At 30.8% G+C, this 26,861-nt stretch overlaps 1 protein-coding gene across 1 annotated transcript; it reads right to left on the reverse strand.

The window, feature by feature from the left end:
- Nucleotides 1–451: 451 nt before the first annotated feature.
- LOC133173264 (paired mesoderm homeobox protein 2A-like) lies at nucleotides 452–26,453 on the reverse strand. Its single transcript, XM_061308248.1, has 5 exons — nucleotides 26,129–26,453; nucleotides 21,920–21,961; nucleotides 3,101–3,294; nucleotides 1,425–1,638; nucleotides 452–1,002 (listed from the first exon to the last, which is right to left on the reverse strand). The coding sequence occupies exons 1-5, from the start codon at nucleotides 26,379–26,381 to the stop codon at nucleotides 818–820; spliced, it is 888 nt and encodes a 295-aa protein (XP_061164232.1). The 5' UTR covers nucleotides 26,382–26,453; the 3' UTR covers nucleotides 452–817.
- Nucleotides 26,454–26,861: the final 408 nt, after the last annotated feature.

Below are 26,861 nucleotides of genomic sequence, written 5' to 3' on the forward strand. Positions count from 1 at the left end.
TTTCAATTAAAAACATCAAGAGGAAATGAAATCAGAAAATGGTTACCGTCGATTCATGTTGTCAAGCACAAAACAAGTCTAAGAAAATTAGATCACTGAAATAAACCATAACTGAAGGGCCTGTCATTGTATCCTTTCCTCTACTGATGGAAATAATCTGCTTATTTTATATTAGAAAAAAATAAAGGGTTGTTTCCCTTTGAAAGATTTGCAAACACGAATCATTTTGACGATTTAATTCTGTAGACAGATTTTTTTAATATTTGACTAGACCTTGTAATTATATTGAATAAATAAAAATGACATGATTTTTTTTAAAAGATATACTTATCTTTTGTGAAATATTTCAGTTTGCGCTGTTGGTGATTTGAAGGCGCCACAAGAGATGTGACTACCAGTTGTAAACATTATGTTGATGAATTTAACTTAAATAATGTTATAAAGCCTTAGGATTAAATGCATAAATAATTGAAATTGTTTCTATTTTAACATTGTTGAAATACAGATAATGTACAATATTTATTTACAATGAAATAAACACACATGATTGAAAAATGAAGTAGTTAGTTCAATTCTTTCATTCACCATACCAATTAAGATATTGTTTATATTTAATACTGCTAAATTTGAGTGAGTATCTACTTCAAAAGAATATTGCAAAACTTGTCCTTAAGTTTGCAATGCCACAGAATGAAGGGGAAATGCTATTTTAAAAGGAAGACGCAGATAGAAGGTGAGTCCCAGTCACTCAATCAATCAATAATTATTTAAAATCGCATGTTATATATGATTTTGTAGTCATTTTTGACAACCAGCATTAAAAAATTCCTCCAGCCAGAGAAACGCCTTTTTCCAATGACGAGGTATGATGAAATTCGTGCCCATGAGAATTTAGCACACTGGAGTAAGGTCCCGGAAGTGATGACGTGTTGGATAGAGATGGTGTTACTTTTCCACTCGATACAGTAGAATGCCATTTTGACCCCTCTGTCTGAGGTTTAGCTATTAAAAGAAAGTTAACAAATTTAAATAAAAATGCGATTACTTAATTTCTCTCAAATAGTAAACAATCATTTATACTTTGATTAACAAAAGTAATATAGATACATCTTAATTTTATGTATCACTTAACAAAAAAAGCAATTTTGCAAAGAAAAGTAAGAGATACATGTAAAGGGCAGCTTAGTGGCAGAAGACAATGAAAAAAGGCGTGATGAAGACAAATGTAAAAAAAAAAACATGAAAAATTCCAATAAATTTGGTTTATTCAAACCATATATGTACCGGTTTAAAAATTTGATCTGTGGTAATTCTAACTTGAATTTACATAGCATAAACCTTTTTGACACTCTTCGTAGGCCAAGTACAAGAGTGTTTTAAAACTAAATAATTAATTCCTATAATAAAATGAAATTTGGTCTCACGTTGGGCCTCTTCTGACTTGATGACTTTGTCTTTGCATGTGTTGTTATTATTGTTGTTGTTAGAGTTGCTCGTATTGTTGTTGTTGCTTGTGTTGCTGCCTCCACTGGTGTTGCTGGGTTCTTGTTTTACTGAGGAACTTGACTGACTCTGTTGCTGTTGCTGTTTTGCCCTCTCCATTTTTCTGAATTTCGCTCGGCGATTTTGAAACCAGACCTAAAATAGGAGTGTTAGTTTGTCTTTTGAATTTATTTTTAAATATTGGCAAATAGAAGAAAAAATTATTCCGTTCATGACCTAGGAATGTAATACTTTTTGATTATAAATTGCAAGGGCGTAGAAACGCAAAATTCAGAAGTGTATCACTGTTTGATAAACTTATTATAAGAAGCAAACGTATTTCTTTTCTCAAATGAATAGTTAGTTACCTTGTTTCTATTATTTGGTTGAAGACTGTATTTCTTCCTGTACTACTTGCCCGAATACTACATCTAGTTCTCTGATCTCTATTATTTGGCCAAAGACTGAGTCTTTATATATATATTGTCTATGCCTTAACGTCTTTATTTGGATTGAGACAGTCTATACATGTACCTGTACGCTGATCTCTTTTATTTGGCTTGAGACTGAGTCTATACATGTACCCTGATCTCTTTCATTTGGCTGGATGCTGAGTCTAAACCTGTTCCATAATCTCTATTAGTTGGCTGGAGACTGAGTCTCTACCCTAATCTCTATTACTAGGCCGGAGACTTAGTCTGTTCTTGTACCAAGATCTGTATTATTTTTCTGGATACTGATTCTTTGCATGTTATTTGATCTCTTTAATTTGACTAGAGACTTAGACGAAGCTTGCTGCATGATCTCTATTATTTGGCCGAAGACTTGAATTGTTCCTGTAATCGTATCTCTATTATCTGGTGTGAGACTGAGTCTATACCCCTGCCCTGATCTCTGATTTTGGGCTGGAGACTTAGTCTTTTTCTGTACCAAAATCTGTATTATTCGCCTGGATACTGATTCTATACCTAATATCTGATCTCTCTTTAGTAGACTGGAGACATAGTCTTTGCCTGTAATCTGATTTCTATTATTTGGCTGGAGACTGTGTCTATACGAATGATGACCACGAAGTTTGTGGACAGTCAACGTTTTTCAACGTTTGAATTTGATACAAAAATCTTTGTTGATGAAAAAACTAATTAGCTTGATTTGTCTAAATTAAATTTAATATTAGTGGAAATACTCTGCTGATCTCTTTTAACCTAGATACATGGATGAAATATGGAGATAACGAACAGTAATCAAGCTCAAAAGTCCATTGAAACAATACCAGTCCCCTGTCGACCAGTCACACCCGCCGTGTGCTCATTGTCATGGTCAGGCAAACGGAAAAATTCTCGAATGGGACGTTAAACAACATACAATCAATCAATCAATCTCTGTCTCCTCTACATTTTACTTCGGTTGTATTGTACGTATATCTTTGCTGTTCTTTTTTCATATTAAGTAACTTTATGTATCTGATTTTTACCTATTAAATAGTTGAATAGTTGACTTAGTCTTTACATGTACTCTGGCCTCTGCGAGATCTGTTTTCTTGGCAATCTCCTAAACTGTGTAGATGTCAGGAGAGTTTTCTTATTTTTACTTATTTAATTAGAGACTTAGTTTTTACCTGGACTCTGGCTTCTGTGAGGTCCGTTTTCATGGCAATCTCTTCCCTTGTATAGATATCAGGATAGTGGGTCTCGGCGAAGGCCTTTTCCAACTCCTTTAGTTGTGCGCTGGTAAACGTGGTTCTGATTCGGCGCTGTTTACGTTTTTCGGGACTTATTCCAGTATCATGTTGGTACATTTTATAAGACAGCCCTAAAGTAAAATATAAAGTTTTGGTTAAGATACTGCATTCCACATTTACTTATCTCTTAGGGATATAATTATCTAAAATACATGTATATACTAGTAACTCAGAAGAAGTATAAAATAATATATTATTAAAACTTATTTTTAAAGAATATACTCCGCGAATTTGTTTACTTCATGTCATATTTTGTTTTTAGAATGCTCCTTCAACCCTTATCTTTACAATACTTTGTGGAACAATGATGTTCGTTGTACATTGTAAGAAGAAAGATAACTACGAATAATTTTTTTTTTTACCAAATAAAGAACGAAGCTTCTAAATTCATGTTTATCTTTTTACAATCCAAAAGGTAATTAACATTTCACAACAGCAACACCTGCTCCTTCATGTGAAAGCAACATATCTTATTGATAACTCCTCCAGTGGATGGCGATTAATCAATGCTACGCTTATGTAAAGCCAAAGGACATACAGCTCCAGTCAGGGATAAATCTTTATCCTCATTTGACAGAATGACCGTAAATATTGAGATACTTTGAATTTAAGAACTTTAAATTGTGATTGGTTAAACCAATATTGATTTTGATGCACAGATACACAGATACAAAGGCCACATAGGGGTTATGGATTGGAACAGTTTTCTAGATTATTCTCAGTCATAAATATATATATATATATATATATATATATATATATATATATATATATATATATATATATATATATATATATATATATATATATATATATATATATATATATATATATATATATATATATATATATATATATTTATATATATATATAGAACACTAACTATAGACTATCTGCGATTTTTATACACGTGGTAATTAGTGTATAGAATTTGTAGTTTGGTAGTAAGGCTTGCCGACGCTTTGTGTTTTATGATGCCAAATGCATTCTGGAAAATGAAAAAAAAATCCAGGAAAACTTTGCCGTGACCTTTTTTTTGTTATCCCTACAATCAATAATCATTTTGCAACTGTACGTATTTAGCATAAAATATCGCATTTCTAAGAGAACTTCAAAAAGGGATTATTTATTGGTACAGGGTACTCAATGCATTGATTCTTTAATTTACAATATCGTGTACATAATAGGAATTTCCTCTGATAATCATCAATCTTGAATATCTTTGTGGATAGAGGCTTTTTTTAAAATTAAGTTCTAGATAGTGTAAATTTGTTACTCTTACTGTGCAAATAGAAAAGCATTTACCAGGAAAAGAGTAAAGTATTCATAAGAAGAAATATCTAAAAACTTATCATTCTAATTTTTGTTCCGAGCCATTTTTAATGCTATATAAACCAGTGTTATTTTGATATCGATGTGTACTGGAGATATTTGGCTGAAAAAAAATCTTTTCCTCTATTGATCAATGTAGTGTCTCTCGCTGCTTGTACTAACAGCTATCACAAGTACTTGTGGACAGGACCCCCGTCTCCCTCATCCCAGGTTATTTCGAATTTTTTCCCATAAATTATTTTTTTCGATGGAACAGGTGACATAACAGTGATAGAGCTCCAAAAATCTACAAACAATTCAAATGTATAAACAGGGCATAAAACACGAAAATTCTAGAGGTGGGATCAGGTGCCTAGGAGGAGTAAGCATCCCCTGTTGACCGGTCACATCCGCCGTGAGCCGTATGTATTGATAAAGTAGACGGAACATTTCGTAGTCAAAATAAGTATTAAAACAAAGGACTAACAATTGGTATGAAACAAGTCAGCCAAAAAAGGACCAAATGATAGGTTACATTTGGTTACAAGGTGAAATCCCTGTAACATCAACTTACCTATAAGTATCCTGCTTCTGTTTAAAAATGATTGTACTCGGAGCATGCTTTTGAGTATCGAATTAGTTGCAAGACATAAACACCAAATGCAGGTGATAGCGGAATATAACTACATAAATAAGGAAAGTTGACGATGGAAAAGTTGAAGTCATCTCGTTTGTCATACAATTTAGTTGTTTGTTGACCTTTATCGTCTATAGTCATTATAACATCCGAATAAGAAAAAGATGTGGCAGACTCTATGGTGTCTTTTATTTCAAGTTCACTGGGATATATCGAGTTGACATATGAATGGAAGTAACTATTGTTAATTGATAATACGTCGTCGATATATCTGCATGTCGAGTTGAAGGCCATAGCAAGTGTTTTCTTCTTCTCAAATAGAAGTTTTTGCATAAATTCTGCTTTTATGGAAATATAAAAACAAGTCGGCTAATAAAAGAGCACAATCAGTGCCCATCGAGATTTCAATAGTTTATTGGAAGACCTGGTCTCCGAAGACTACATAAACGTTGTCAATGAGGAACTCCAGGATCCTTTTAATATCAACTTCAGAATACTTGAGTATAGAATAAAAGTGATTTTTAACAAAGTAATTTTGTTGATTACCAATCACAAGATACAAAAATTTCCGAATTCCATTTTTATTGAAGAAGCAGTTGTCTATAATATCAAAAAGCCTATTTTTTTAAATTTATCGTTAGGAATGGATGTATAAAGTGTAGAAAAGTCGTACCTTTTAATGATATTGATTTTGAAAAATTTGGTGATTTTAATTTTTCTGAAAGTACTTCAGAGTTTTTGAGAATCCCCATCTGATTTACACCATTTCTAGAATATGTTGTAGCTGAAGTTTCTCCTTTACAGCAATTAATATTTTTGTAAGGAGTAAAGAGAGCATTTGCTGGATCCGGCAATGTATCTCTGTAAGGATTTTTATGAACTTTAGGAATCCAGTATAGATATGGTAGATAGAACTCTCCTTGGTTCACTGGAATGTTATAAGTATTAAACACTAAAATGTGATTTTGAAGAATTTAATCCTTAGAAAGTGAACTGTGAGTATAAGTTGGATTTCCTGACGTAGGAATTAAACCAAGTTCTTCTAAAATACAGTTATAATAATGAGCCTTACGAACAAAGACGATATTGTTTCAAGCATTGCCTGCTGTAACCACAACATATTGTTCATGTAGTCTTTCTAATTTAGGTCTTCCCTTTCATATGTAGCCCAACGTCTGGCATAATCTTCGACAGAATTCATAATAAAAATGAAGTTCTGTCGCCAATTGAAAGATCGGGGCTCTCTGTATTTAGGATAATCTAAAATGATTGATTTTAGGTCTTCGTTTTCAACTATATCAATATCACCGGTAATGATGTTTCCAGAAGAGCAAAAATACTTAAGAAGATTTTGTTTTAGATATTCAATATCTAGGCACTGTAAGGTTTGTTTATAATTGAAAAATTTGGAAGCAACAGTTTGGGAATATCTGTAGGAAATACAGGGTGTAGACTTCAATTTGAAATATGGTGGAATGCAAGACAGAATGTTTTATATGATTAAGAATGTTACTATAGACACAGCATCTATTCCTTTGTTGGCAAATTTATCTTCAAGGAAACGACGGGATGAGTCAGAATATTCCGACACGTTGTGGCTGAAAAAGCCTGTGCTGTGCAGCATCCATAATCTCAGACACTAGCATGCATTCTGCATTTGAAGAATCTATGTATGGACTTGCTTTAGCTTCTTCAAATGGTCCATTCAAAAATTTCAGGGGAACCGAATGAAGTTAAGTGCGAAGTGATGAAGACCTAATTGTTTATTGACGTAAGGCAAAAGTGAATCAAAGGAGACATCATGTATATATGGTCCATTGTATGATCGATGTCCATGACTACGTGTACGTCTAGATGTATTGTTAAAAGTCCCAACACATTCACATTGGCACATTGTGGGCTCGAAAGATTCCCTACATTATTTATGTTGTCGTTGCAATCATACGGAAAAGCCATGCCTAGTTTCCTGATCAAATATTCTTCTCTTTGTCTATGGAATGGAGTACTTAAAGTGGGACTATTAGTTAGATAATATACTTTTTTTTTCAAAATTCTAACCCTCGTTGAAAGAATAGAGTGATCAGAGAAATTGAAAAGTTTACAAAGATGTTGATAGCTCCCATTATTTATTTCAAACCTTTGCCCCGACATTATGTGTGAACCCTTTGTTTCCCCAATATAGATATATAGATCAGTTCGCATAGAGTACATTCAATTCCATAGACAACGTTTTAAGTTTTACAAGTCAAATTTTCACCCTTTTTAATATAAAAACTTTGTCCAGTAAGGTTTTAAAACGAAGCGTTTGTTATCAAAATATCAAAGGTTTTGCAATTTCTAGTAGAACATTTAGAAATGGAACACATGGAGTCCAAAAAACAATGTCAAAAATATCTCTGATAGAAACCTTACAATCTTTGATTTTAGTAAAGGTTTGGTTTGTTTTATTCTAAAACTGGTTATCTGCCGACTGTATATCTAACAAATTGTTAATGTCCCGAAGGAGAATTCGAGGGGCACCAACCATTCTGTCAGAGCCTATGCCCCTTATAGACCCTGCAGATTGACACCTTTTTATGCTAGGGACTCTGTCAGCCAGTATGGAATCGTTCATCTCTTCACTCTCCATAGTAGAATATATACCGAGCGACAAGTATCCTCAGGGACCTATTTTTCATGTATACCATCGGAGAATTCAGGGGGAAACCCAAAATAGCCGTTCCAAAATAAAATATCTGATAAACATAATAAGAGAGACTTTCACTCAAATTATTTGTATGATCGGGTATTTTTTTTCTGAGTTTTCCTTAGATTTCTCCTATGGTATACATGATTCTTAAAAATATGATTTATGGGGGGAAATTTTATTTTCTCTTTTTATTTTAAATAAAATTTTAGCTTAAATTGAACTAAGATGAAAATTATAAAAAATTTTAAAAAAATTCAATTCCCATGCCACGGTATTCTTCATAACCAACCTTACATCAAAAACCTATGTTTACAAACATGGGCACTAGCTCTGTTTTTGTTTTACCGGATGTGTTTGATTTGCTAACGCTACACACATCACTGAACAAGAACAGATGACAGTGTGGTTTTGGTTTTGATTTCTTACACTCCTATTCTGACTTAATTATAGTTTCAATGTCTTTTATCAATACACTGCAGATTCCCACTTTTCTTGAATATTAAGGATAAAATTTAGTCTGTGAAAGTCATGATAAAAGAAGTATATAAACACGCTTTGATAATAAATTGATCTGAAACGCTCTTGCCATATGTAAGTCAAGAAATTCTATCGAAAATTTCAGATACAATATGTGTCCATGCCCCTTTACTACCATGTAGAGGCTAATTCTTATAACTTTATCAGTATATCATTTTTATCACATATTGTGCATGTGCATTTTTCTCAATGAACTTCAGACAAAGGATTATTTTTTTAAAGAAAAAAAACTAAAACAAAAAAAACAAAAAAAAAAAAATTCTGTGTTACCCCGGTATTTAGTGTATGGTATTAAATTAAGTATATATGTACACAAAGTTACATTGTCAATACTATGTAGATGAATATGCCAATCTATTTAGAAGAAATAAACAATCATTATTTGGCTGTTTTGTCGTAAAGCAAAATTTTATCATGTCTTTTCATTTTTCCCTAAAAATTTTAAACAGGATCCAAAACATGAAATGTGAAGATAACGAAACAGTAATCACGCTCAAAAGCCTTGTTAAATAATACAAAGTGAGAGCAGAGCAAACATGGACTTCTGAAAACATCAGAGTTGGGATCAGGTACCATGGAGAATTAGACATCCCTGGTCACACTCTCCGTGAGCCCTTGTCTTGATCGGGTAAATGGAGTAATTCCTGGACAATAATGGCCTTACAATTTGTATTAAAAACGTCGGTCAACATTCGACATTATGAGAGGTTGTAATTGCAAACAAGGTCATTATATCGACCAAAGAATTTCCAAATTGCTGACTTTAGAATAAATTATTTATGTCCTTGTAACATCAACTTATTTGTCAGTAGACTTCCTCGATTTAGATATTTTTCTTACGCAGAACATGCTCCTGCATATGGAATCAACTTGAAGATATAAATACCGCATGCAGGTGATAAATATATTGCTATATACATATGGGAAGTTTACAATAAAAAATGAAGTCATCTTGTTTATCATATAGTTCAATTGTTAGTTTGACATTCATGTCTTTCTGTAGTAAAACATCCAAATAGATGTGTCAGTCTCTGTGGTGTCTTTTCTGATTTGGATATATCGAATCAACGTATGAATGAAAATGAATATTACTAAGATATTATTAAATGATAAAACGTCGCCCATATATCTGAATGTCAAATTTTTAGGGCACAGCAAGAGATTTCTTTTCATGTTGATTTTTTTAAATGAATTCCGCTTCCTAAGAGTACAAAAATGTCTACTAATAAAGGGACATAATTCTTACCCGTGGGAATTCCAACAGTTTGTTGGAAGATCGATTATTTAAAGACTACTTAAATATTCTCAATGAGGAACACGAGAGCCTTATTAATAAACATTTCAGAGTACTTATCTGTTGAATCAGAAAAATGATCAAAGTAATATTGTAGATCTATGACCATTCTCATGATATGAAAATTTCCGAATTCCGCATTTATCTATGATGTCTAAAAGCCAGATCTTTACTTTATCGTGAGAAATGGTTAATTTGAAGTGTTGAAGTCAAACAAAATGTTTGTTTTCAAATTTCTAAAATTTCTTTGGAGTTTTTTTATATCCACAATTGATTAACACCACTTCTCAAGTATGAGTTGCACAGTAAGTTAAACTTCTCCTTAATTGTTGTTAATATTTTCGTGAGGAGCAAAGGAAGGAACTTGGTACGTCAATTGGTAATTCAAATTTAACTTGGATGTAGGGAATATGGAAAACAAAGAAAATGGTACGATTTGATTTGCAAAGTTTCCTTCTCTTCTGCATAATATTTTGTCCCATGTTTTCTCATGAAAAATCTCAAAAATATATAACAGAAAAAAAATTGCTGTTTTTAATTGGATTGTAGCTCATCAATCATTTAACAACAAAGTTATGCTGGAGTAATTTATTTTAGTAAAATATATCTATGTTTATCGGGGAAATACTAATTCATGAATTAAACAAAACACCTATCTCAGTTTACTCTCAACGTCCTGCATTAGCATAAGCAAAAACTTATTGCTATTCTGGGACAGTTTTAACAATTTAGTATGCAATTATCTGTTCATTTAACATTCATTTTCCATTTCTTGAACTTGGAAATTTGAAATCGCCAAATTATCATTATAAATTCTTTTTCATATGTTTACTATATGAATTCATTGCATCGCGCAAATCATCATCGGTTGAAAAGCAAAGAAATCCCACAGCCTCCTGATTTTCTACAAACGTTGATCTCACAATTCCACAGTGAATTTTCTGCTAAAATATCATATTTTCAAAGTAGAAGTTTCTCACATCGAATTGGACTTTTAAAGTGCTTACTTTGAAATATAGTCACACGATGCGCTGAGACTCTCAATGATAAAACGGTTCTGCGCTTTTCCAGCGCTTAAGGGACCTCTACACATTTATCAAACACAAATCGTAGCAGACACACTGATAGTTTGACGCCAGTAGCACGTCATTTCTACCATTAAAATCGTCGTGTTGCAAATTCAAATATAAGACAGTATTGATGGTCGAGAAAAAATCGGAAAACACAGCAAAGAAAAGAACAGGCAGATCAAAACGACCTTCGATAAAGATGCATGAAGCTCTGGACCCAAATCCCTTTTCTCCCATATAAAGGAGAGCAACGATCAACGATGCCTCATTTATCGGCAGTTTCATCTAATAATTTCCATTATGGGGTCTGTTACTCTTTATTTGCCGAGAACAAATTAGCGAAATAGAATGAGAGGTCGACCTAAGGAAAATTACACTTTCCAACAAACACACGTGGTTTTTGTCAAATCTTACGTTGTACCGAAGAGAGAGGGAATTTGTGAAAATCTCCTGGGTCAAATTTCTGGAGGGCTAAATAGGCAACATTAATTCTCCTTCCACTGGGGACAACTCCTTCACTCTGTCATCTTGTTTCCCTCCAAATCAAAGACACTAAATTCCAACAACACATAAATATAAAGGACTCCATTTCAACACACTATGAAGAAATACACCAAAGGATTTCTGTCAGAAAGAACAATAGGACGTCAAACAAACACAGGAAAAGCTTTAATTTGATGATGACGATTCCCATGAATTATATTGCAATCTACTCCATAACCAACTGGTTGTGATAAATCAAGATTTTCTAGGGGAAAAGTTAGCTCAAAAGCCAATGAAAATAAAAGTGATAAATATATCGAAAATTAAAAAAAAAAATACGAATCGTTGTTTATCTTTGTTTCCCCAGGAGAGTTACTCGTCCTTGAAATTCAACTAATGAAACTTAAATCGTAATTCATTTGCAAGGGAAAGGAGAGAAGGGTAATGAGTAAACTGTAATTGATTTTTCATGTATTTCAATTGTGAATTGGAAGTCTCGAATATGTTAAAGGTCCTTCGTATTATGTATCATATATTAAATTTATATTAAAAAAAGAACATCTAAGATAGTTCATTGTTATGATGACATGATATAAAAACAATTAATGATAAGACAAATAATTGTTAAACGTTTTCGTGTTACAATCTTTAATTTACAGGGAGAGTCATCGAAAAGTCTGCTTTGTGGTATATTAGTAGATATACTGAGAGAAGACATAGAATTCTTTAGAGAACTGTGGATTAATTATTCCTATTGATATTGTCATTATAGGACCAATGAACTGGTGTGCGACTAACGTTCTCGAAGAATTACGTAAATTCCCTCTGTCTGGTAACTTTTTGTCCTTTTCGTTGGGTTCCTTTGGGCGCTATAACCGTATTACAGCTGTGGCTCAGATCGGAAATCATTCCAGAGCCATATATATTAAACTCACAGCTTTAATTACAATGTCCCCTTTTATTAGGGAGAATTAAGATATCCCCCGGTTTTTTCCGCGGCACAATGGCTGTTCGTTTTGAAGCACCACGATAAAAGACGGAAGAATTCGTATTTTGATATCAGTTTTATATTCATTTAATTTAATTTGGGCCGAAATCGAGCTTAACTTAGGCATGTTATTTTACAATCAGAGAATCTTCGCACGCACAACTCACAAAAGAGGTTCCAGGAAAGAGAATGAGTCTGTAAAATTTTCGGCCCGATACATTTTTTTCAAATTATTTATTGAATAAAGGAAAAAACGATTGGGAGGGGTGTGAAAAGACATGTCATTCGCCAAAACCAAATCAATGATGGTTACACTAATGAAATCAGGTTGTTTGTGTGAAAAGGTTCTAATGAAACTGTCCATGACTTGCCTCCTGCTTGTCACAATGGTCTTCAAAGATCTTAATTTCGGTATTTATACAGAAGTGATGATAGTGGGTATGGTGGGCGCAACAGAAATCGATGAGTATCCAATTTTAAGCGCCATTTTCTTTGACAAAATGACGGATCCTTTTTATTTCTGGCTTTTATCACATAGTGCCAAGTATGTACTGGTTGCCTTCTTTCTGAGTCAGGAAAGTCCATCATACAAAATTGGGGGTTTTCTCAGTAGTAGAAGAAAACGTCTAGAATGGCTTAAGATAAAAAAAAAAATACGTCATCAAAAAAAAATTTCTTTCTGATTAATAATTTATTATACATCGAATAAAAAAATATTTAATGGGACTTTCTTTCATTACAATATATATACACTGTATACTGTATGGTCATACATACACTAAATTTACCCAAAATACAAAATTTAATATTGCTTTTTCTTGATTTTCCACCGTACAGTAAATTCCTGATGAAAGCAGGAACACGTTATAAGGTTTATAAAATATCAATAACTTTTCGTAGTAACAGCTGAGATCGATATTTTGAATGATTTTTTTTTTGATATGCTGGTCGAAGAGAAATTAAACCTAAAAAAAGGGCAACAGAAAAAAAATGAATATGTTAAAATATTTGTTTCTATCAATATTGAATCAAAGAAAAAAATGCTATTAATTTTTTTTTTACAGAGTTATTTATGTGTTTAGAGATCGTGTTTTTTTTACCTTAATATAATAAGGCAACTTATCCATCTACGATTTGATTTCTCATCCCAGATGTCAGCACTATCAATAAGAAAGATATCATGCCTTCTCTTGAGTATCATAATTTGATATCTTTTTTTCATTTAGCAAGTGTTTGATACTCAAGTAATCTAATCAAATATATGAAATTTGATCAAACTAAAAGAAAAATACGAATGACGACCACACAAATCTCAAAATGCAACACTTTCTCATAAAACAATCTTTTCAACCAATTTCTTGTCATGATTGACGATGAAAACATAGATTTATCCTTAAAATATTTCGGTTTTTCTTAATAAAATACAAAAAATGTAAAAATATATGAATTTTCAAAATTTTAAATTATTAAAGTATTAGGGATGCATGTATGTTGGCGATTAAAAGAATTTGAGTGAATGAAAAACATTCTTCTTATTAAGTTTATTTGGTGAATTATTTCTTTTTAAATTACTATCAATATATTAAATTTATTTATTCACATTTTTTTTTTTTGCTTTTTGTTTTGTTGATTTTCTTTGTTTGTTTTTCTTTATTCAGGTGTTTGTTTGCATGTTTATATGCTGTTTGTTTTAGCTTGATGTTTTTCCTACTATGGGGCCTGACAGTATCTTTGAGCAAAATACGTTATTTGTTTGAAAGCAACTACGTCTGAATTTCATGATATACTTCCAAACCTAAGCAAGACATGAATGGTCGCATAGACCATGAATTTAATGTACTCCTTAATTGTTTATTGTTAGATATGAAAAACATAAAACTTAGGCCACTGTCTGTTACGCTTATACCTAGCAATTTACGTTTATTGCTAGCACTGTCCCAACAATAAAACTATGCAGTTATTTATCTCAATTTTCGCATATAACATATGATTAGTCTAACTCTAGATCTATAATCGCTTTGTATGAGATCATTTGTAAAATCAGGGCGAATTATCTTCCGAGACAATACAATTATATTCGGCCAAAATGCAATATTTCTTGACAATGTCAGGGAGTAGAGAAAACTAATGTTTCCAATCGGGCGGCTGATTTCTGACGACCCGACAGCGCTGGTACATCTGGATTCCTTCAGGCAGCGGGCAATTGAAGCACCGTTTATAAAACGGACATTTCCTGGTTGTCGAACATACCGAGGAATTTTTCTACAATGAAATTTTGTATTTATAGTATACCAGGAAAATGTTTTTCTTTAAAGAAAAGACTGAATTAATTGTTAATCATTATCGATGAAATAAATATTATTTGATTATATTTTTAGTGTTTGAATGCTAGTAGTAAACATGTAAATATGTTTAAACATTACTTGATTTGGACACTCTTCTGTCAAACAAACCGAAACTTGTATCATGTAATCCTGTAATATTTTGAGTTATGGGAAAAACTTTAAAAAAAATGAACATTGAAAAATGCACTTGAACTTCTAATATTTTTTTATCCAAATAAATTATGGGTACAAATAAGTCTTTTTTCATCTTGAATAGTCACATTTATAATTGTTACAACAAAATAGTTCCAAATTACTTCGCATTGTCAATTATTTGACCTTTTTGCTTTCAAAAATGTCATTTTTCTGGCATTGACTTTAATGTTTAGCTATTACTAAGATAGTGTTAATTTTAAGCTTAAAGTGGGCTATTTTTTCCCAGGACTTTCACAATATATTTGCTATATTTGTCAAATATACTGATGGAATTCATGACAGTTAATTTAATATATAATTTAGGACAGCATAAAACATTTTACTGCACAAAATAACTCTGTGTGCAGGCTGCATATAAAAATATGAATCCAAACTTAACAATACTGTGAATACTTCGAAAGAAAAAAATTGATCATTTTCTTCTTAAAAACCTTCCGCCACAAAATATAGTTCCTCTCTTAATGCTTTTGGTATGGAATTTAATCATGGGGTTTTAATTGAATATAGTTAAATTAGCATTGTAGAATCCAAGTTTATAGAAAAAACTAAAACGTTATGAAGATTTTTTTTAAATAGAAGTCAAGACAAAAATCTGCTCAAAAGCTCAGGAACGAACCTCTTTAAGTCTTAGATGAATAACAAAAATTATCAAAACCTGATTATCTGATTTGAAAAAAAAACTACTTTGTACTCAGGTGCAGAATAGTGAACAGAACACTGTTATCGAATTTGAAGATTAAAATGGTATTACGACCGGAAAAATTATTTTAATATGCGCCAAATTTGTTTAATTTGTATTAAATTTAGAATTTACCGGTTAACATTTCATTAGTATTGTAGTTATTGCCACCCGTTAAACTCGTGTCAATATGCATATATGACAGTGATATTTCTTAAAAACTGCCTGTATACTTCTTGCAAGTCACTGATCGAGAAAAAAAAATATATTACAGAGCTTAGAATATCAAGTGATGAAGAACCTTATTGTGATCAATATATGATTATTTCTTGTATAAAATATGGAGATAACGAACAGTATTCATGCTCAAAGTCCATTAAAACAATACATTTGGGAGAAGAGCAAACACGGACCTCCAAAAACAGAGGTGGGATCAGGTGCCATGGAGGAGTGAGCATCCCCTGCCGACCGGTCACATCCGCCGTGTGCTCCTTGTCATGGTCGGTAAATAACGAAAAAATCCGTCGACAATTCAATGTGTAAATTATGGCCTAACAATTAGTATGAAAATGTCAGTCAGCATTTGACTTAATGATAGATTGTATTTGCTGACAAGGTCATTGTATCGACAATAGAACTTACGAAATGATGACTTTAAACGAGGTTGTTGATATTCTTGTTTCATCAACTTGTTTGTCAATAACTTACCTCGTTTTAGAAATTGTTCATACGTAGAGCATGCTCCTGCGTATCGAATCAACTGAGAGATGTACACCCCATATGCAGGTGATAAGGGTATATTGCTGCTTAAGTAAGGGAAGTTGGCGATTGAAAAGTTGAAGTCATCACGTTTATCATAAAGCTTGGTTGTTAGATTACCATTAACGTCTTTTTCAAGTAAAATATCCAAATATGAAACAGATGTGTCAGACTCTGTGGTATCTTTTATTTCAAGCTCACTGGCATATATCGTGTCGACATATGAATGGGAATAACTATTGTTACTTGATAATAATTTATATCTAAATTTCGAGGTGAAGGCCACTGCAAGATATTTCTTTTTCTCGTGCATAAGATTTTGAGAATTCTGCTTCATATGAAAACAAATATAGGTCTGCTAACAACGGCAATTGATACCCATTGAAATTCCAACAGATTGTTGGAAGACCTGGTCTCCAAAAACCACATAAATATTGTCTGTCAGAAACTCAAGCATCTTCCTAATATCAACTTCAGAGTACTTGTGTGTACAATCAGAATGTTTTTTTAACAAAATAATTTTGCAAATGACCAATGACAAGGTAAGTAAATTTACGAGTTCCATTTTTATTGACAAAGCAGAGTTGAAAAGTCGTAAGTTTTTAGTTATTTATTTTGGTAAAATTTTGATTTCAAATTTTCCAAAAGTTCTTTGGAATTTTTAAGTAGCCACATCTGATTTACACCACCTCTCGGATATATTGTTGCATAGTACTCCCGAAGTTTCTCCTTCACTGCTGTTAATATTTTATTGATGCGTGAAGAAAAAGGCTTGGTAGAACATTTACTGGATATCCGCTATGTATCTTTGTTTGTAAGGATTTTTAAGAAGTTTCGGAATCCAATATAAATATGGTAATTCAAATTCATTTTGTATCTTATATGTGATAAATGAAGTGCATTATACTTACAATGCAATGTGTCTTCATAACAGTATGAATACACATTTTGTATTGTAGAGTGATTGAGATGCCTCAACATTATATAAGCATCTAAATTTTCATAGTTCTACAATGAAATATGAAGATAACGAACATTATTCATTCCAATGAAACGATACAAATTTGGAGCAGAGCAAACACGGCCCAAAAAATTTAGAGTTGGGATCAGGTGCCATGGAGGAGTGCCGACTGGTCACACCCGCCGTGTGCTCCTTGTCATGATTGGGGAAAAAACGAAAAATCCGTAAACAGTTCAGTGTATAAATAATGGCCTAACAATAAGTAAGAAAAACGTCAGTCAGCATTTGACTCAACGATAGGTTGTATGTGCTGATAAGGTTATTGTATCGACCATAAAACCATAATACATAAAACAAAAATACTTTTTTTTCAAACAATAATGTAAAATATCTTCTTCTTTTTTAAAAAAAAAATCCCTTCCAACAGTTGCGAAACAATTTAGTCCAAAAAGTTAGCAATAAAATTACTAAGATGTAATAGTAAAATATTTTTATTGCAACGTAAACTTAACAGGGGATACAAATCAATAACCAATACTCTGATTTGTATTGATTTATCATTTTATATCCTGTCAAGACTTTACGAGGGGTTTACCTTTTAAAATCATCCTTACACTAGGACAACTATTTGATATCAATTCAATAAATTCATAAAACTGAATGATGTGTCACCAATTCTATTTTTTATTCTTGTATTTTATTTATATGTATATACATGTATGTTCCCATTTTAAAAATTTTGGAGAATAATTGAACTGAACTGAAAAGATATTTATCGCCATTTATTTATACTTACATGTGTATCATAATAGACAGTGAGGTTACAGTTATAAGTGATGATAAATATATCTTGATAACTATTAAATGTATATTTGTTTGTTATATATTACTATAGTTCAAACAATGACCGTAAATTTTACATGGTTCAAGTACATTTTCTAATGTATTTACCAGCTATACAGGAAAGTGTTGTTGCTGCAAAGTAATTCGACAAAATTAGACAGTAAGCGTTAAACTCGGAGGAAATCTTATTAAAACACCATTAACGGAAGGAAAACATGAGAACTGAAGTCCTCGACAAACTGCACCGAGTGAAACAAAGAATTGGAGAGACGTTATGTAAGAAAAACCCCCACAATAGATATATGTCTCACTTCTTTCTTTAATTAATAAAAACTTACAAAACAATGTTTTTTTTAACTATTCTTAACCAAATAGGGTAATCACAGACTAAACAAAAAATTAACACAATCTGTTTTGTGGAATGTTATTTAAAAAGATTTTAACTTTTATGTGGAGAATGTTCAATGGTTAATTGCCCCAAAAATGAAAGCCAATCTCAGTGTAACATAAAATATATTAAAAAAAACTTCCTGTATATATATATATATATTTCCAATGGATTCTTTGGCTTCTTTGTCTATAAGACTTATGACTAAACTTACACATCCTAGAACATGAAGTTATTAAAAGGGTACATATGTCTTCTCATACGGTTTAATTTGTTAGAGGGTATCTCTTATCCTGAATATAACTAGTATAAAGTAATTTTATGATCTCATTAACTAACTAGCATTTAATATAGCAGCATTTTTATAATCCTGACAATCTTGCACGAAACTAGAGTCGTCCACGCGTGAAAGTTTTGCAAAAGGCTAGCAGAAGCGATATTAATAACCAGAAAATGGCCGATTTCCTTTGGTAATGGATATTTCAATATTCCCGTCTGCAGAGACAATATGGTCACACGTACAAAGTGTCTCTATTCACCACTGGTGGAAGGCACTGGCTTGATTAAACTGTGTTAACTCAAAGCTGAAGTAAAGGGCGACTATCAGGATTTATTAATTAAGAATTCAAATCTCAGCGGTACATTAGAAGAATTACTCTCCATTTTTTTCAGTGATTGATGTTCAATAAAAGTCGAAACCATTTTCTGTTTAGGTTTCGTGTTTCCGAATAATAATTGGTATCTGATCGACTGAAAACGAACCAGCATTTCCTATAATTACTCTGTTTGATTGATATTAAATTGATAATTCAAGTACGCGTGTAATTTAACTAACCGATTACAATTTAACCAATCAGAGAAGGAAATCGCTAGGGCTTTGTTTAATCAAATCATATCCATACATTAATATAAAAAAAGCCCGTTCTGAATGAGCAATCCAGAGACTTGTTTTGATTGAAGAATGAACATCAACCATTCTGTTATCATTTTAATGCATAAATTCCAGGACACTACTGTTTTCATGGCTTATCTGATTATACTTCCTCATGTGACATTAATAAATATTAACTTCTGTCTTCCTTTCATCACAATTACGACTCTAGTGTTAATTAATTTGCAATTATCAATTAACCAATGTGATCTTCAAATTCTCTTGTATTGTATTATAACACACTGGTTTTCTTTGAACATAACTAAAATCAAACCAAGTAAATTGAAACAATCAAGATAAATAAATAAATATATAAATAAATAAAGTTCCAATCAAGATAAATAAATAAAGTTTCAAAAAGATAAATAAATGATTAAATCAATAAATAATTAAGTTCCAATCAAGTTAAATAAATAATAAAAATAAATAAATAAATAAATTTCCAATCAAGATAAATAAATAGATAGAAAGGAGGGAAGGGAGGAAGAAAGAGAAAAAAATCTAAAATGTCAAAAAATTAACAAAAATCCCCTTCCCCCCACCACCCTCGAAAAAAACGAAACAAAAACAGAAATCAAACGATGCAGATCAAGCATACAAAAAGCCCAACGAACAAATAAATATCGCAGAAAATTTCACGAAGCAAAACATTTTGCATTTTTTTTAATGATGTTATATTTAATAACCTATGATTTAGTATCAAATGTGAAAATTGTGAATTTGCCACAAACACCATACAACTTGATTACATTTTTTTTTTATCAAGAAAAGTACTTGAAATTTTTTTTTCTATTAATAATCATTTCCAAAAATAAAAGCATCATTCTTTTTTAAAAAGGAGTAACTATTTAATAGAAGTGCACGTCTTTTTTTCTTTGTAACCATAACTATATCTGTCTTATGAATTTTTTTATTTACTAGTACCAATTTTGTCTATTTTTACGCTTTATATTGTTCTAATATTTTTTCAGCATTGAAATTCACATACATTGACCATTTTAGCTGAAATATCATGATTTTTGGCAAGAATATATATTCCTTAATTTGACCTTGAAATTTTGTGATAATTTTTCAACAGTCCACTTTTCAAGTATTTACACATTTTCCTCTAGAATTGGATTTAGAAATGAGAAATTCAAGTGCATAAATTGGATTAAGTATATTAAAGAAAGAATTTTTAAGTTGTTCATCTAAAGAAACTGATTTATTTTAGTTTTACTTGTTAAAATAAATGAAGCGCCGAAACTACAATATTAATTTCCAAAGTGTATTTCCAATGCATTTTTGTAAAAGATAAACCCAGATAAGTCACATTATTTTCTGCTTCTTTTGGAGTTATTTAAGTTTGAATTTTATGTGCTTCATGGTGCCTTATATTACTCGTGCAGAAGTACATACAAATTGAAAAAACGCTAGTTAGGTAGAATTGTATACACACCTCTGTAATAAAATTTACATGAGATGCAATTTATTAAAAAAAATGTTATGTATTAAATGATTGTAAGTACAATCAAAAAATGTTAAGAAAATCATAAAAAAAAGCAATATTGGAATTCAAATATTCTAATAAATGAAACATTTAAAAATATGACAGCTTACACATTTCAGTTTAATCATAAAATTGTTAAAAAAGAGTACCGTACTTTTTTTTTTTGAATGCTATTATATATTTGTTGTCTAATGCAGTATTGTATTGTATATATGTAAATAAACAATCTATATTCCGGAAAGTTTTAAGTGTCAGATTCTACCTTTTTTCATATTTTGCCTTTAAGTTTTATTATTTCATTTTAATGAGAACTGTCAAATAGAATAAAAAAGAGATTTAAGAAAAAAAGGTTTTAAGGCAAAAACGACATTATATAAATAAATTTTTTTTTTTAAATCGCTGAAAGAAATGTATTGAATTTAGTTTTTCACTTCATTTGATTTTGTTTTGTTTTGTTTTCCGAAGAGGCATATTTTATGACTTAAACAGAGACAATGTCAATCTAAAATATTTCAGCTGTTTAAAAGTAACAGATAAATTATAATGAAAATTGAGGGAAAAAATCATCACCAGTCTTAAACACTGATCTTCGTTTTAAAATCCTAAACCCAACAAAAAACAAAACCCAGTTAGAACGACTTCATATTCCTGAAAAGCCTACGTGTAAATGGAGGGAAATCATTGGAGGCGATAGCGCATACAAACTGATCGTCAGACAAGAAGGAAAGGAGTACAATAGCAATATCACAGCGACACCTTACGGCCGGCAGGATCCCAGTTTCCCGCTATATAATTACCGTCATATTATGAATAATTAAAGAATCTTAAAATGAAGTTACACATGGGGCCACTCAGGAGAGTTACAAGTCGACTTTAATGCCTTGTTCATCTTTCGTTTCATAAAACATTATTGCAAACTCTATAAAATACAGGTTTGAAATTGCAGACTCCATTAAACAGCCTTTATTTCCTGCCATAATATTCATAATGGATGAATGGAGAGACAATCTACAGGAAAATGTCTGTGATGAAAACAACCCAGTTCTTAAATGTGTCAGTGAAGTAATTTAATTCCCAATAGAAATGTGCACACTTACCCTTTGTAAAACTTTCAGATTGCCCAAGCCATGGACTGGTGCCTAAAATGTAAAAAAAAACGTTACCATTAATCGAGTGAATTTCTGAAATATACATCCCTATTGCTTAAATTATTATATTACAAGTTACATAACATTCATAAAGTAATAAAATAATTTTAACTCATATTTAGACAAATTAACACTTTTTATCGAGTACAATGCAAAGCGTTAATGATGTGTTAATCAGTGTTTTGCGCGACGCAAGCAAACAAGATCAAATCTAACATTTATAAGTACTGTATTTGATCAAAAATGAGGAAATCGACGAAAATATTTATTGGTCACAACGTACACATATATTAAAAATGTTCCACTGAGATAAACTCAAAATTATCATTGAAATTATTTTTACTATCCTTATATTAATTCGGGTAAGAATGCATGAAGACAGATATCCTAATATTGTAGGAATGATTGAACATTGCATCAAAATTATATAGCTATCAGAAAAGCCTCAATTTCTATCAAACTTATTTGTATGTTATAGTTACTTTTCATTTTAAATTCAAAAAATAAAATTTAAAATTATTTTGCTTCTTTGGAGCTTCTTTGGATTGTATCTTTTAAAAAAAATCCATTGAAATGAAAAATAATTGAGTTCATGTATTCTCTCAAAACCATATAAATAGTACAGGAGGATAAAATGATAAATAAAGCTATAAAAGCGAGTCTGCAGGATTTGTAGTACAAGTATGATGTCAATGATAAATTTGTCTTATATCTGGTACAATAGTTTACTCAACATAGCTATATATGATTCTTATTTTATCATAATTATTTATGATAATATGAACTTAAGTTCAACATTGAGTGAAATATAAATGAGTATAGAAAGAACAAGTAAAACTCATTTCAAATGTTACAGGTATACTAAGATTAACCTACTTACGACCATCAATCCTTACTCTTATTAACTTTGTCTTCAGTTAGTTGATGGCTTAAAAGCAAGTCTTAAAACCCCCTTAACTTGATATATTTTTTTAAAAAATGAAATATTCTTTAGCAAATAAATTCGTGTATTGTGATTTAATATGATTTTAAATAAGAATCAAAACTGAATTAAAAGAATCTTTTACTGTATTTTTGATTCAAATAATATTTATATTACAACATACTAAATGATATGATTTTATTTATTTATTTATTCATTTGTTTATTTATTTTGCAATCTTGTAAATAAATATTAATAGCAATTACTTTTATTTTTATCGTCCTGAAAATCATGTTCAGATATATTCAATAAATTCATGAAAGGATTTAAGGAAGCTTCTTTGCACTTAGCATTTTAGCTTTGACAATATATGTTCATGATTTTAGGCACCATGCACAAAATACATAAAATAAAATGGCATAGATTTTTACAAAATTCAAATTTTTAAAACAAAATAAAATGAGACATTTAACTTTGTGTGTATATATATATATAATTATTATTATTATTATTATTATTATTATTTTATATATATATATATATATATATATATATATATATATATATATATATATATATATATATATATATATATATATATATATATATATATATATTAGTAGTAGTAGTAGTATCTGTAGCAGATTATTTTCAGCTTATAATAACAACTGCATTGGAAATCAGTGTTTTTATAAGAAATATAGCATAAAGTATATTTTACTCTTCATTATGCACATACACACATATATTATCAAACACAATACAAAAACTATTTCCTCAGGTTAATTAGAGATTCTATGCATTGCTCTTAAGCAACTTATAAAAATGTGATTATAATTTATAAAAAAAAAAAAAAAAGGGGGGGTTAAAGTTAAATAAATAGCATGTAAGTTATTCTAGTTTAATATTTTTTCATTGGCATTTTAGCCGTCAATGATTTTATTAATGCATTTTATTAAAGATATGTTATGAAAAATAATTATTAATAATCTAATTTTTATTTTAACTCTTATGTGCATGGATAAATGCAAATTTGGTAATTGAATTTTTCTTTTTAAATTCATATTTTTATTTCAGTTAAACATGAGTAACCATTTCAATGATTAGAAATGTTTGTTTTATTAATATACATAAAAATGGATATAAAATTTGTACACATCTTTCAGTTTTTTAAATCATATATATAATTATCTGACAAATACTTAGTAGTTTATCTATACATGTGTAGGAATAAATCGTTATTATTGATTATATTTTTGTTACTCTATTTTGCAAGCAAGAAAGCGATTTTTGTTCCTGTCATATATACATATACAAAACAAATCCCTTCATAACGATTCTAAAATATACACACAAGAATCAACTTCATTTTTGTTATGAAGTTGATTTGTTGTGCATGTCTTGGATATGGAGGATAATTTTGATGTGTATTTCTTAGGAACATACATAATTGTGACCAAATGCAATTTAGCTGCGGCGGTTATTTTACATCATATGCCGGAAATTTTCCTGCATGTATATTGCCTTTCAGATTACGTATAAATATGTTCTTAATACTTATTTTTCTCAGAATACTTTCAAGGATAAATGATTCTACGTATTCATTACCTTTTTTTTAATCAATCTTTCATTCAAACTATCAAACTTTTCAAACCATTTTAATTAAAACCAGTTTCATTGAATTATAAATAGATTTTGTATTTCTTTTAGATCTCAGAAAATTTCATATATGTAAATCTAAAATATTTTAGATTTTTTTTTTTAAATAAATAGTTCTATCAGTTTTTTTTTGTCTTTGTGTTCAGCTGGATTTATCATTTTGATAATTCTTATTTAAGTAAAAAAAAAAAAATCAAACATTTGTACAATTGTTTTCATTGAAAGATATACATATCAGAATTGACTGATATTTATTCTTATATAATACAAATTATTTTACTATGAATTTGAATAATGAAAAAATAATAAAACAAAAACAGGAGAATACAATACTAAAAAATGCAAATAAATTAACAACAATAACATAACAAAAGTAAACCAACAATAGAAAAGAAGAAAACAGCGAATCGAAACCCCAAAAAATGAACAGAACCAACATATTATAAAATATATTAAATAATATCAAAATAATAATAATAATAATAATAATAATAATAATAATAATTAGAAAATCATATCACATCAAAGTCTATTTAACTATTTCTTTGAAATACAATTAAAAATCTTCTTTTATCTTTTATAATCTTGCATCTCTTTATCATGTTCAATGTAATTGGAGGAATTTTTCTGTTGATATTTATTTTAATGCATTGTCGTGTATGAACTGTCAGTTTCTAAAGTCATATTCATTGTACTAAATAAAGACATTTTTCCATTAAATACATGTGATAGCACTGTTACAATAAAACTATTAATTTTAAGTAAATCTAATCATCAGATAATTAAAAGATACAAATTAGATGATTCGATGAAGATTATACGATTGGAGATTTGTATCACATGATTATCCTCTTGAACAATGAGTTTCATCACATCCGGATAAAATGATCTTTCAATTAAGACTTGTTCTTTCAACCTTCAAATCACCGCTCTGTCAATGATACAGATCGGTGTTGTATATTTCTCTGTCATGTACCCTGTATATTATATCAACAGTAGGAGGAAAAATGACAACTTAACTCAATGAAGAGGTTCAGTTTACTTGTAATTTTGTTAGTTCGGCGTGCGCCTTAAGTTGTTCTACAATTCTATATCAGTTTTCCAATAAATCAAAGGTTTTATGTCTCTTGTATATTGGAATCGATAGATTATTTAATTTACCAATAAAATGAAATAAAGGAATCAAAATTGGAAATGCAATTCTTGCGAGGACCCAAATCTTATTTGCCAATTTCACGAACAACTCGGCTCGAATTATCCGTCTCGCAGCGACTAAATTTAACTAAGTCAAATTTTCTAAATCGCTTTTGAAAAGAGAGGCCTTTCTTATTAAATTTTCTGACAATTTCGCTGTTTATATCAATTTTGCCTCGTAAATAAACAGAATTTTTTCAGCTTAAGCGAAAATTATGTAAAATGTGTATCTGTACATTAAGTAATCCAATTGTGCGACAATCTGGAGCGCTAAGTATGCGCCACTAACGCAGTTAGACGCACGTAAAACAATTTTCTTTCCCCAAATCTTATTTCGTCGGAGAACGGCTGAGCAATATAAGCGTAAATTTTGTTTTACTTACCAGTTGGGAAAACAGGAGGTTGTGGGTGATCTCGCGGGCGAGGCATCATGCTACAACTTGCAGAACTTATGCTAGGGTTTGGTGGGAAACTCCGCACCCCATTGTAGCGGTATCCCTGGGCAGCCATCTGGCCGAAGGGGTTACTATCCCCGTAGGTACAGGGAATATTACACCCTGCTAGAGGATTCTCCATTCCAGGAAGGGTACAGTTACCGGCATCAAAAGAATTCTGTCCTAAATACGAGTACTCCATTATCAAGAGCTGATGATGTTCAAGAAAGAGTAGGTATAAATGATGGTCAGTCGACTGCAAAACTTGGAGCGACAGATGCCCGCTACAGTTCGGGGACTTATGTTTTAACGAATTACTGGTGTCCCGAAAGCTATATTTTGATTAGGATAAATGGGTATTGATGAAGTTTACAAAGTGAGAAATTTGCAAACTCCTGGGACATTTATTTATGGAGAAAATGATTAAATTATAATGTTCCTTAGAAGAGAAATAATGAGCACAGCGCTCTGCGTTTATTGGAGAATGGAAACTTTGAGGCGGGCTCATCGATTTTATTCGATTCCGGTTTTCTCTACGTCGTACGTTACCAAAAGACAGAAGGCAGTTTTACTTTCACAAATATTTATAGATCTCTCTGATGTGAAAAGGGATACTGTTGACTATTTACCGATTTGATCCAGTACTGGACTTCACATGACAATTATAACAGTTACAAAATAC

Source organism: Saccostrea echinata, unplaced genomic scaffold (assembly GCF_033153115.1).
Source record: "Saccostrea echinata isolate AGI-Se365-2 ecotype Australia unplaced genomic scaffold, CSIRO_AGI_Sech_v1 ptg000056l, whole genome shotgun sequence".
In the NCBI taxonomy this organism is placed as follows: Eukaryota; Metazoa; Mollusca; class Bivalvia; order Ostreida; family Ostreidae; genus Saccostrea; species Saccostrea echinata.

What these genes read in the sequence shown, in the direction of transcription:
- LOC133173264 (XM_061308248.1), bottom strand. Translation starts at nt 26,381, where the DNA reads ATGGAGTACTCGTATTTAGGACAGAATTCTTTTGATGCCGGTAACTGT. An exon ending in ATCTGAAAGTTTTACAAAGG is followed by an intron (nt 3,295 to 21,919) that starts GTAAGTGTGCAC and finishes ATTTTACTTTAG; the next exon opens with GGCTGTCTTATAAAATGTAC. An exon ending in CAAGTCAGAAGAGGCCCAAC is followed by an intron (nt 1,003 to 1,424) that starts GTGAGACCAAAT and finishes TTCTTTTAATAG; the next exon opens with CTAAACCTCAGACAGAGGGG.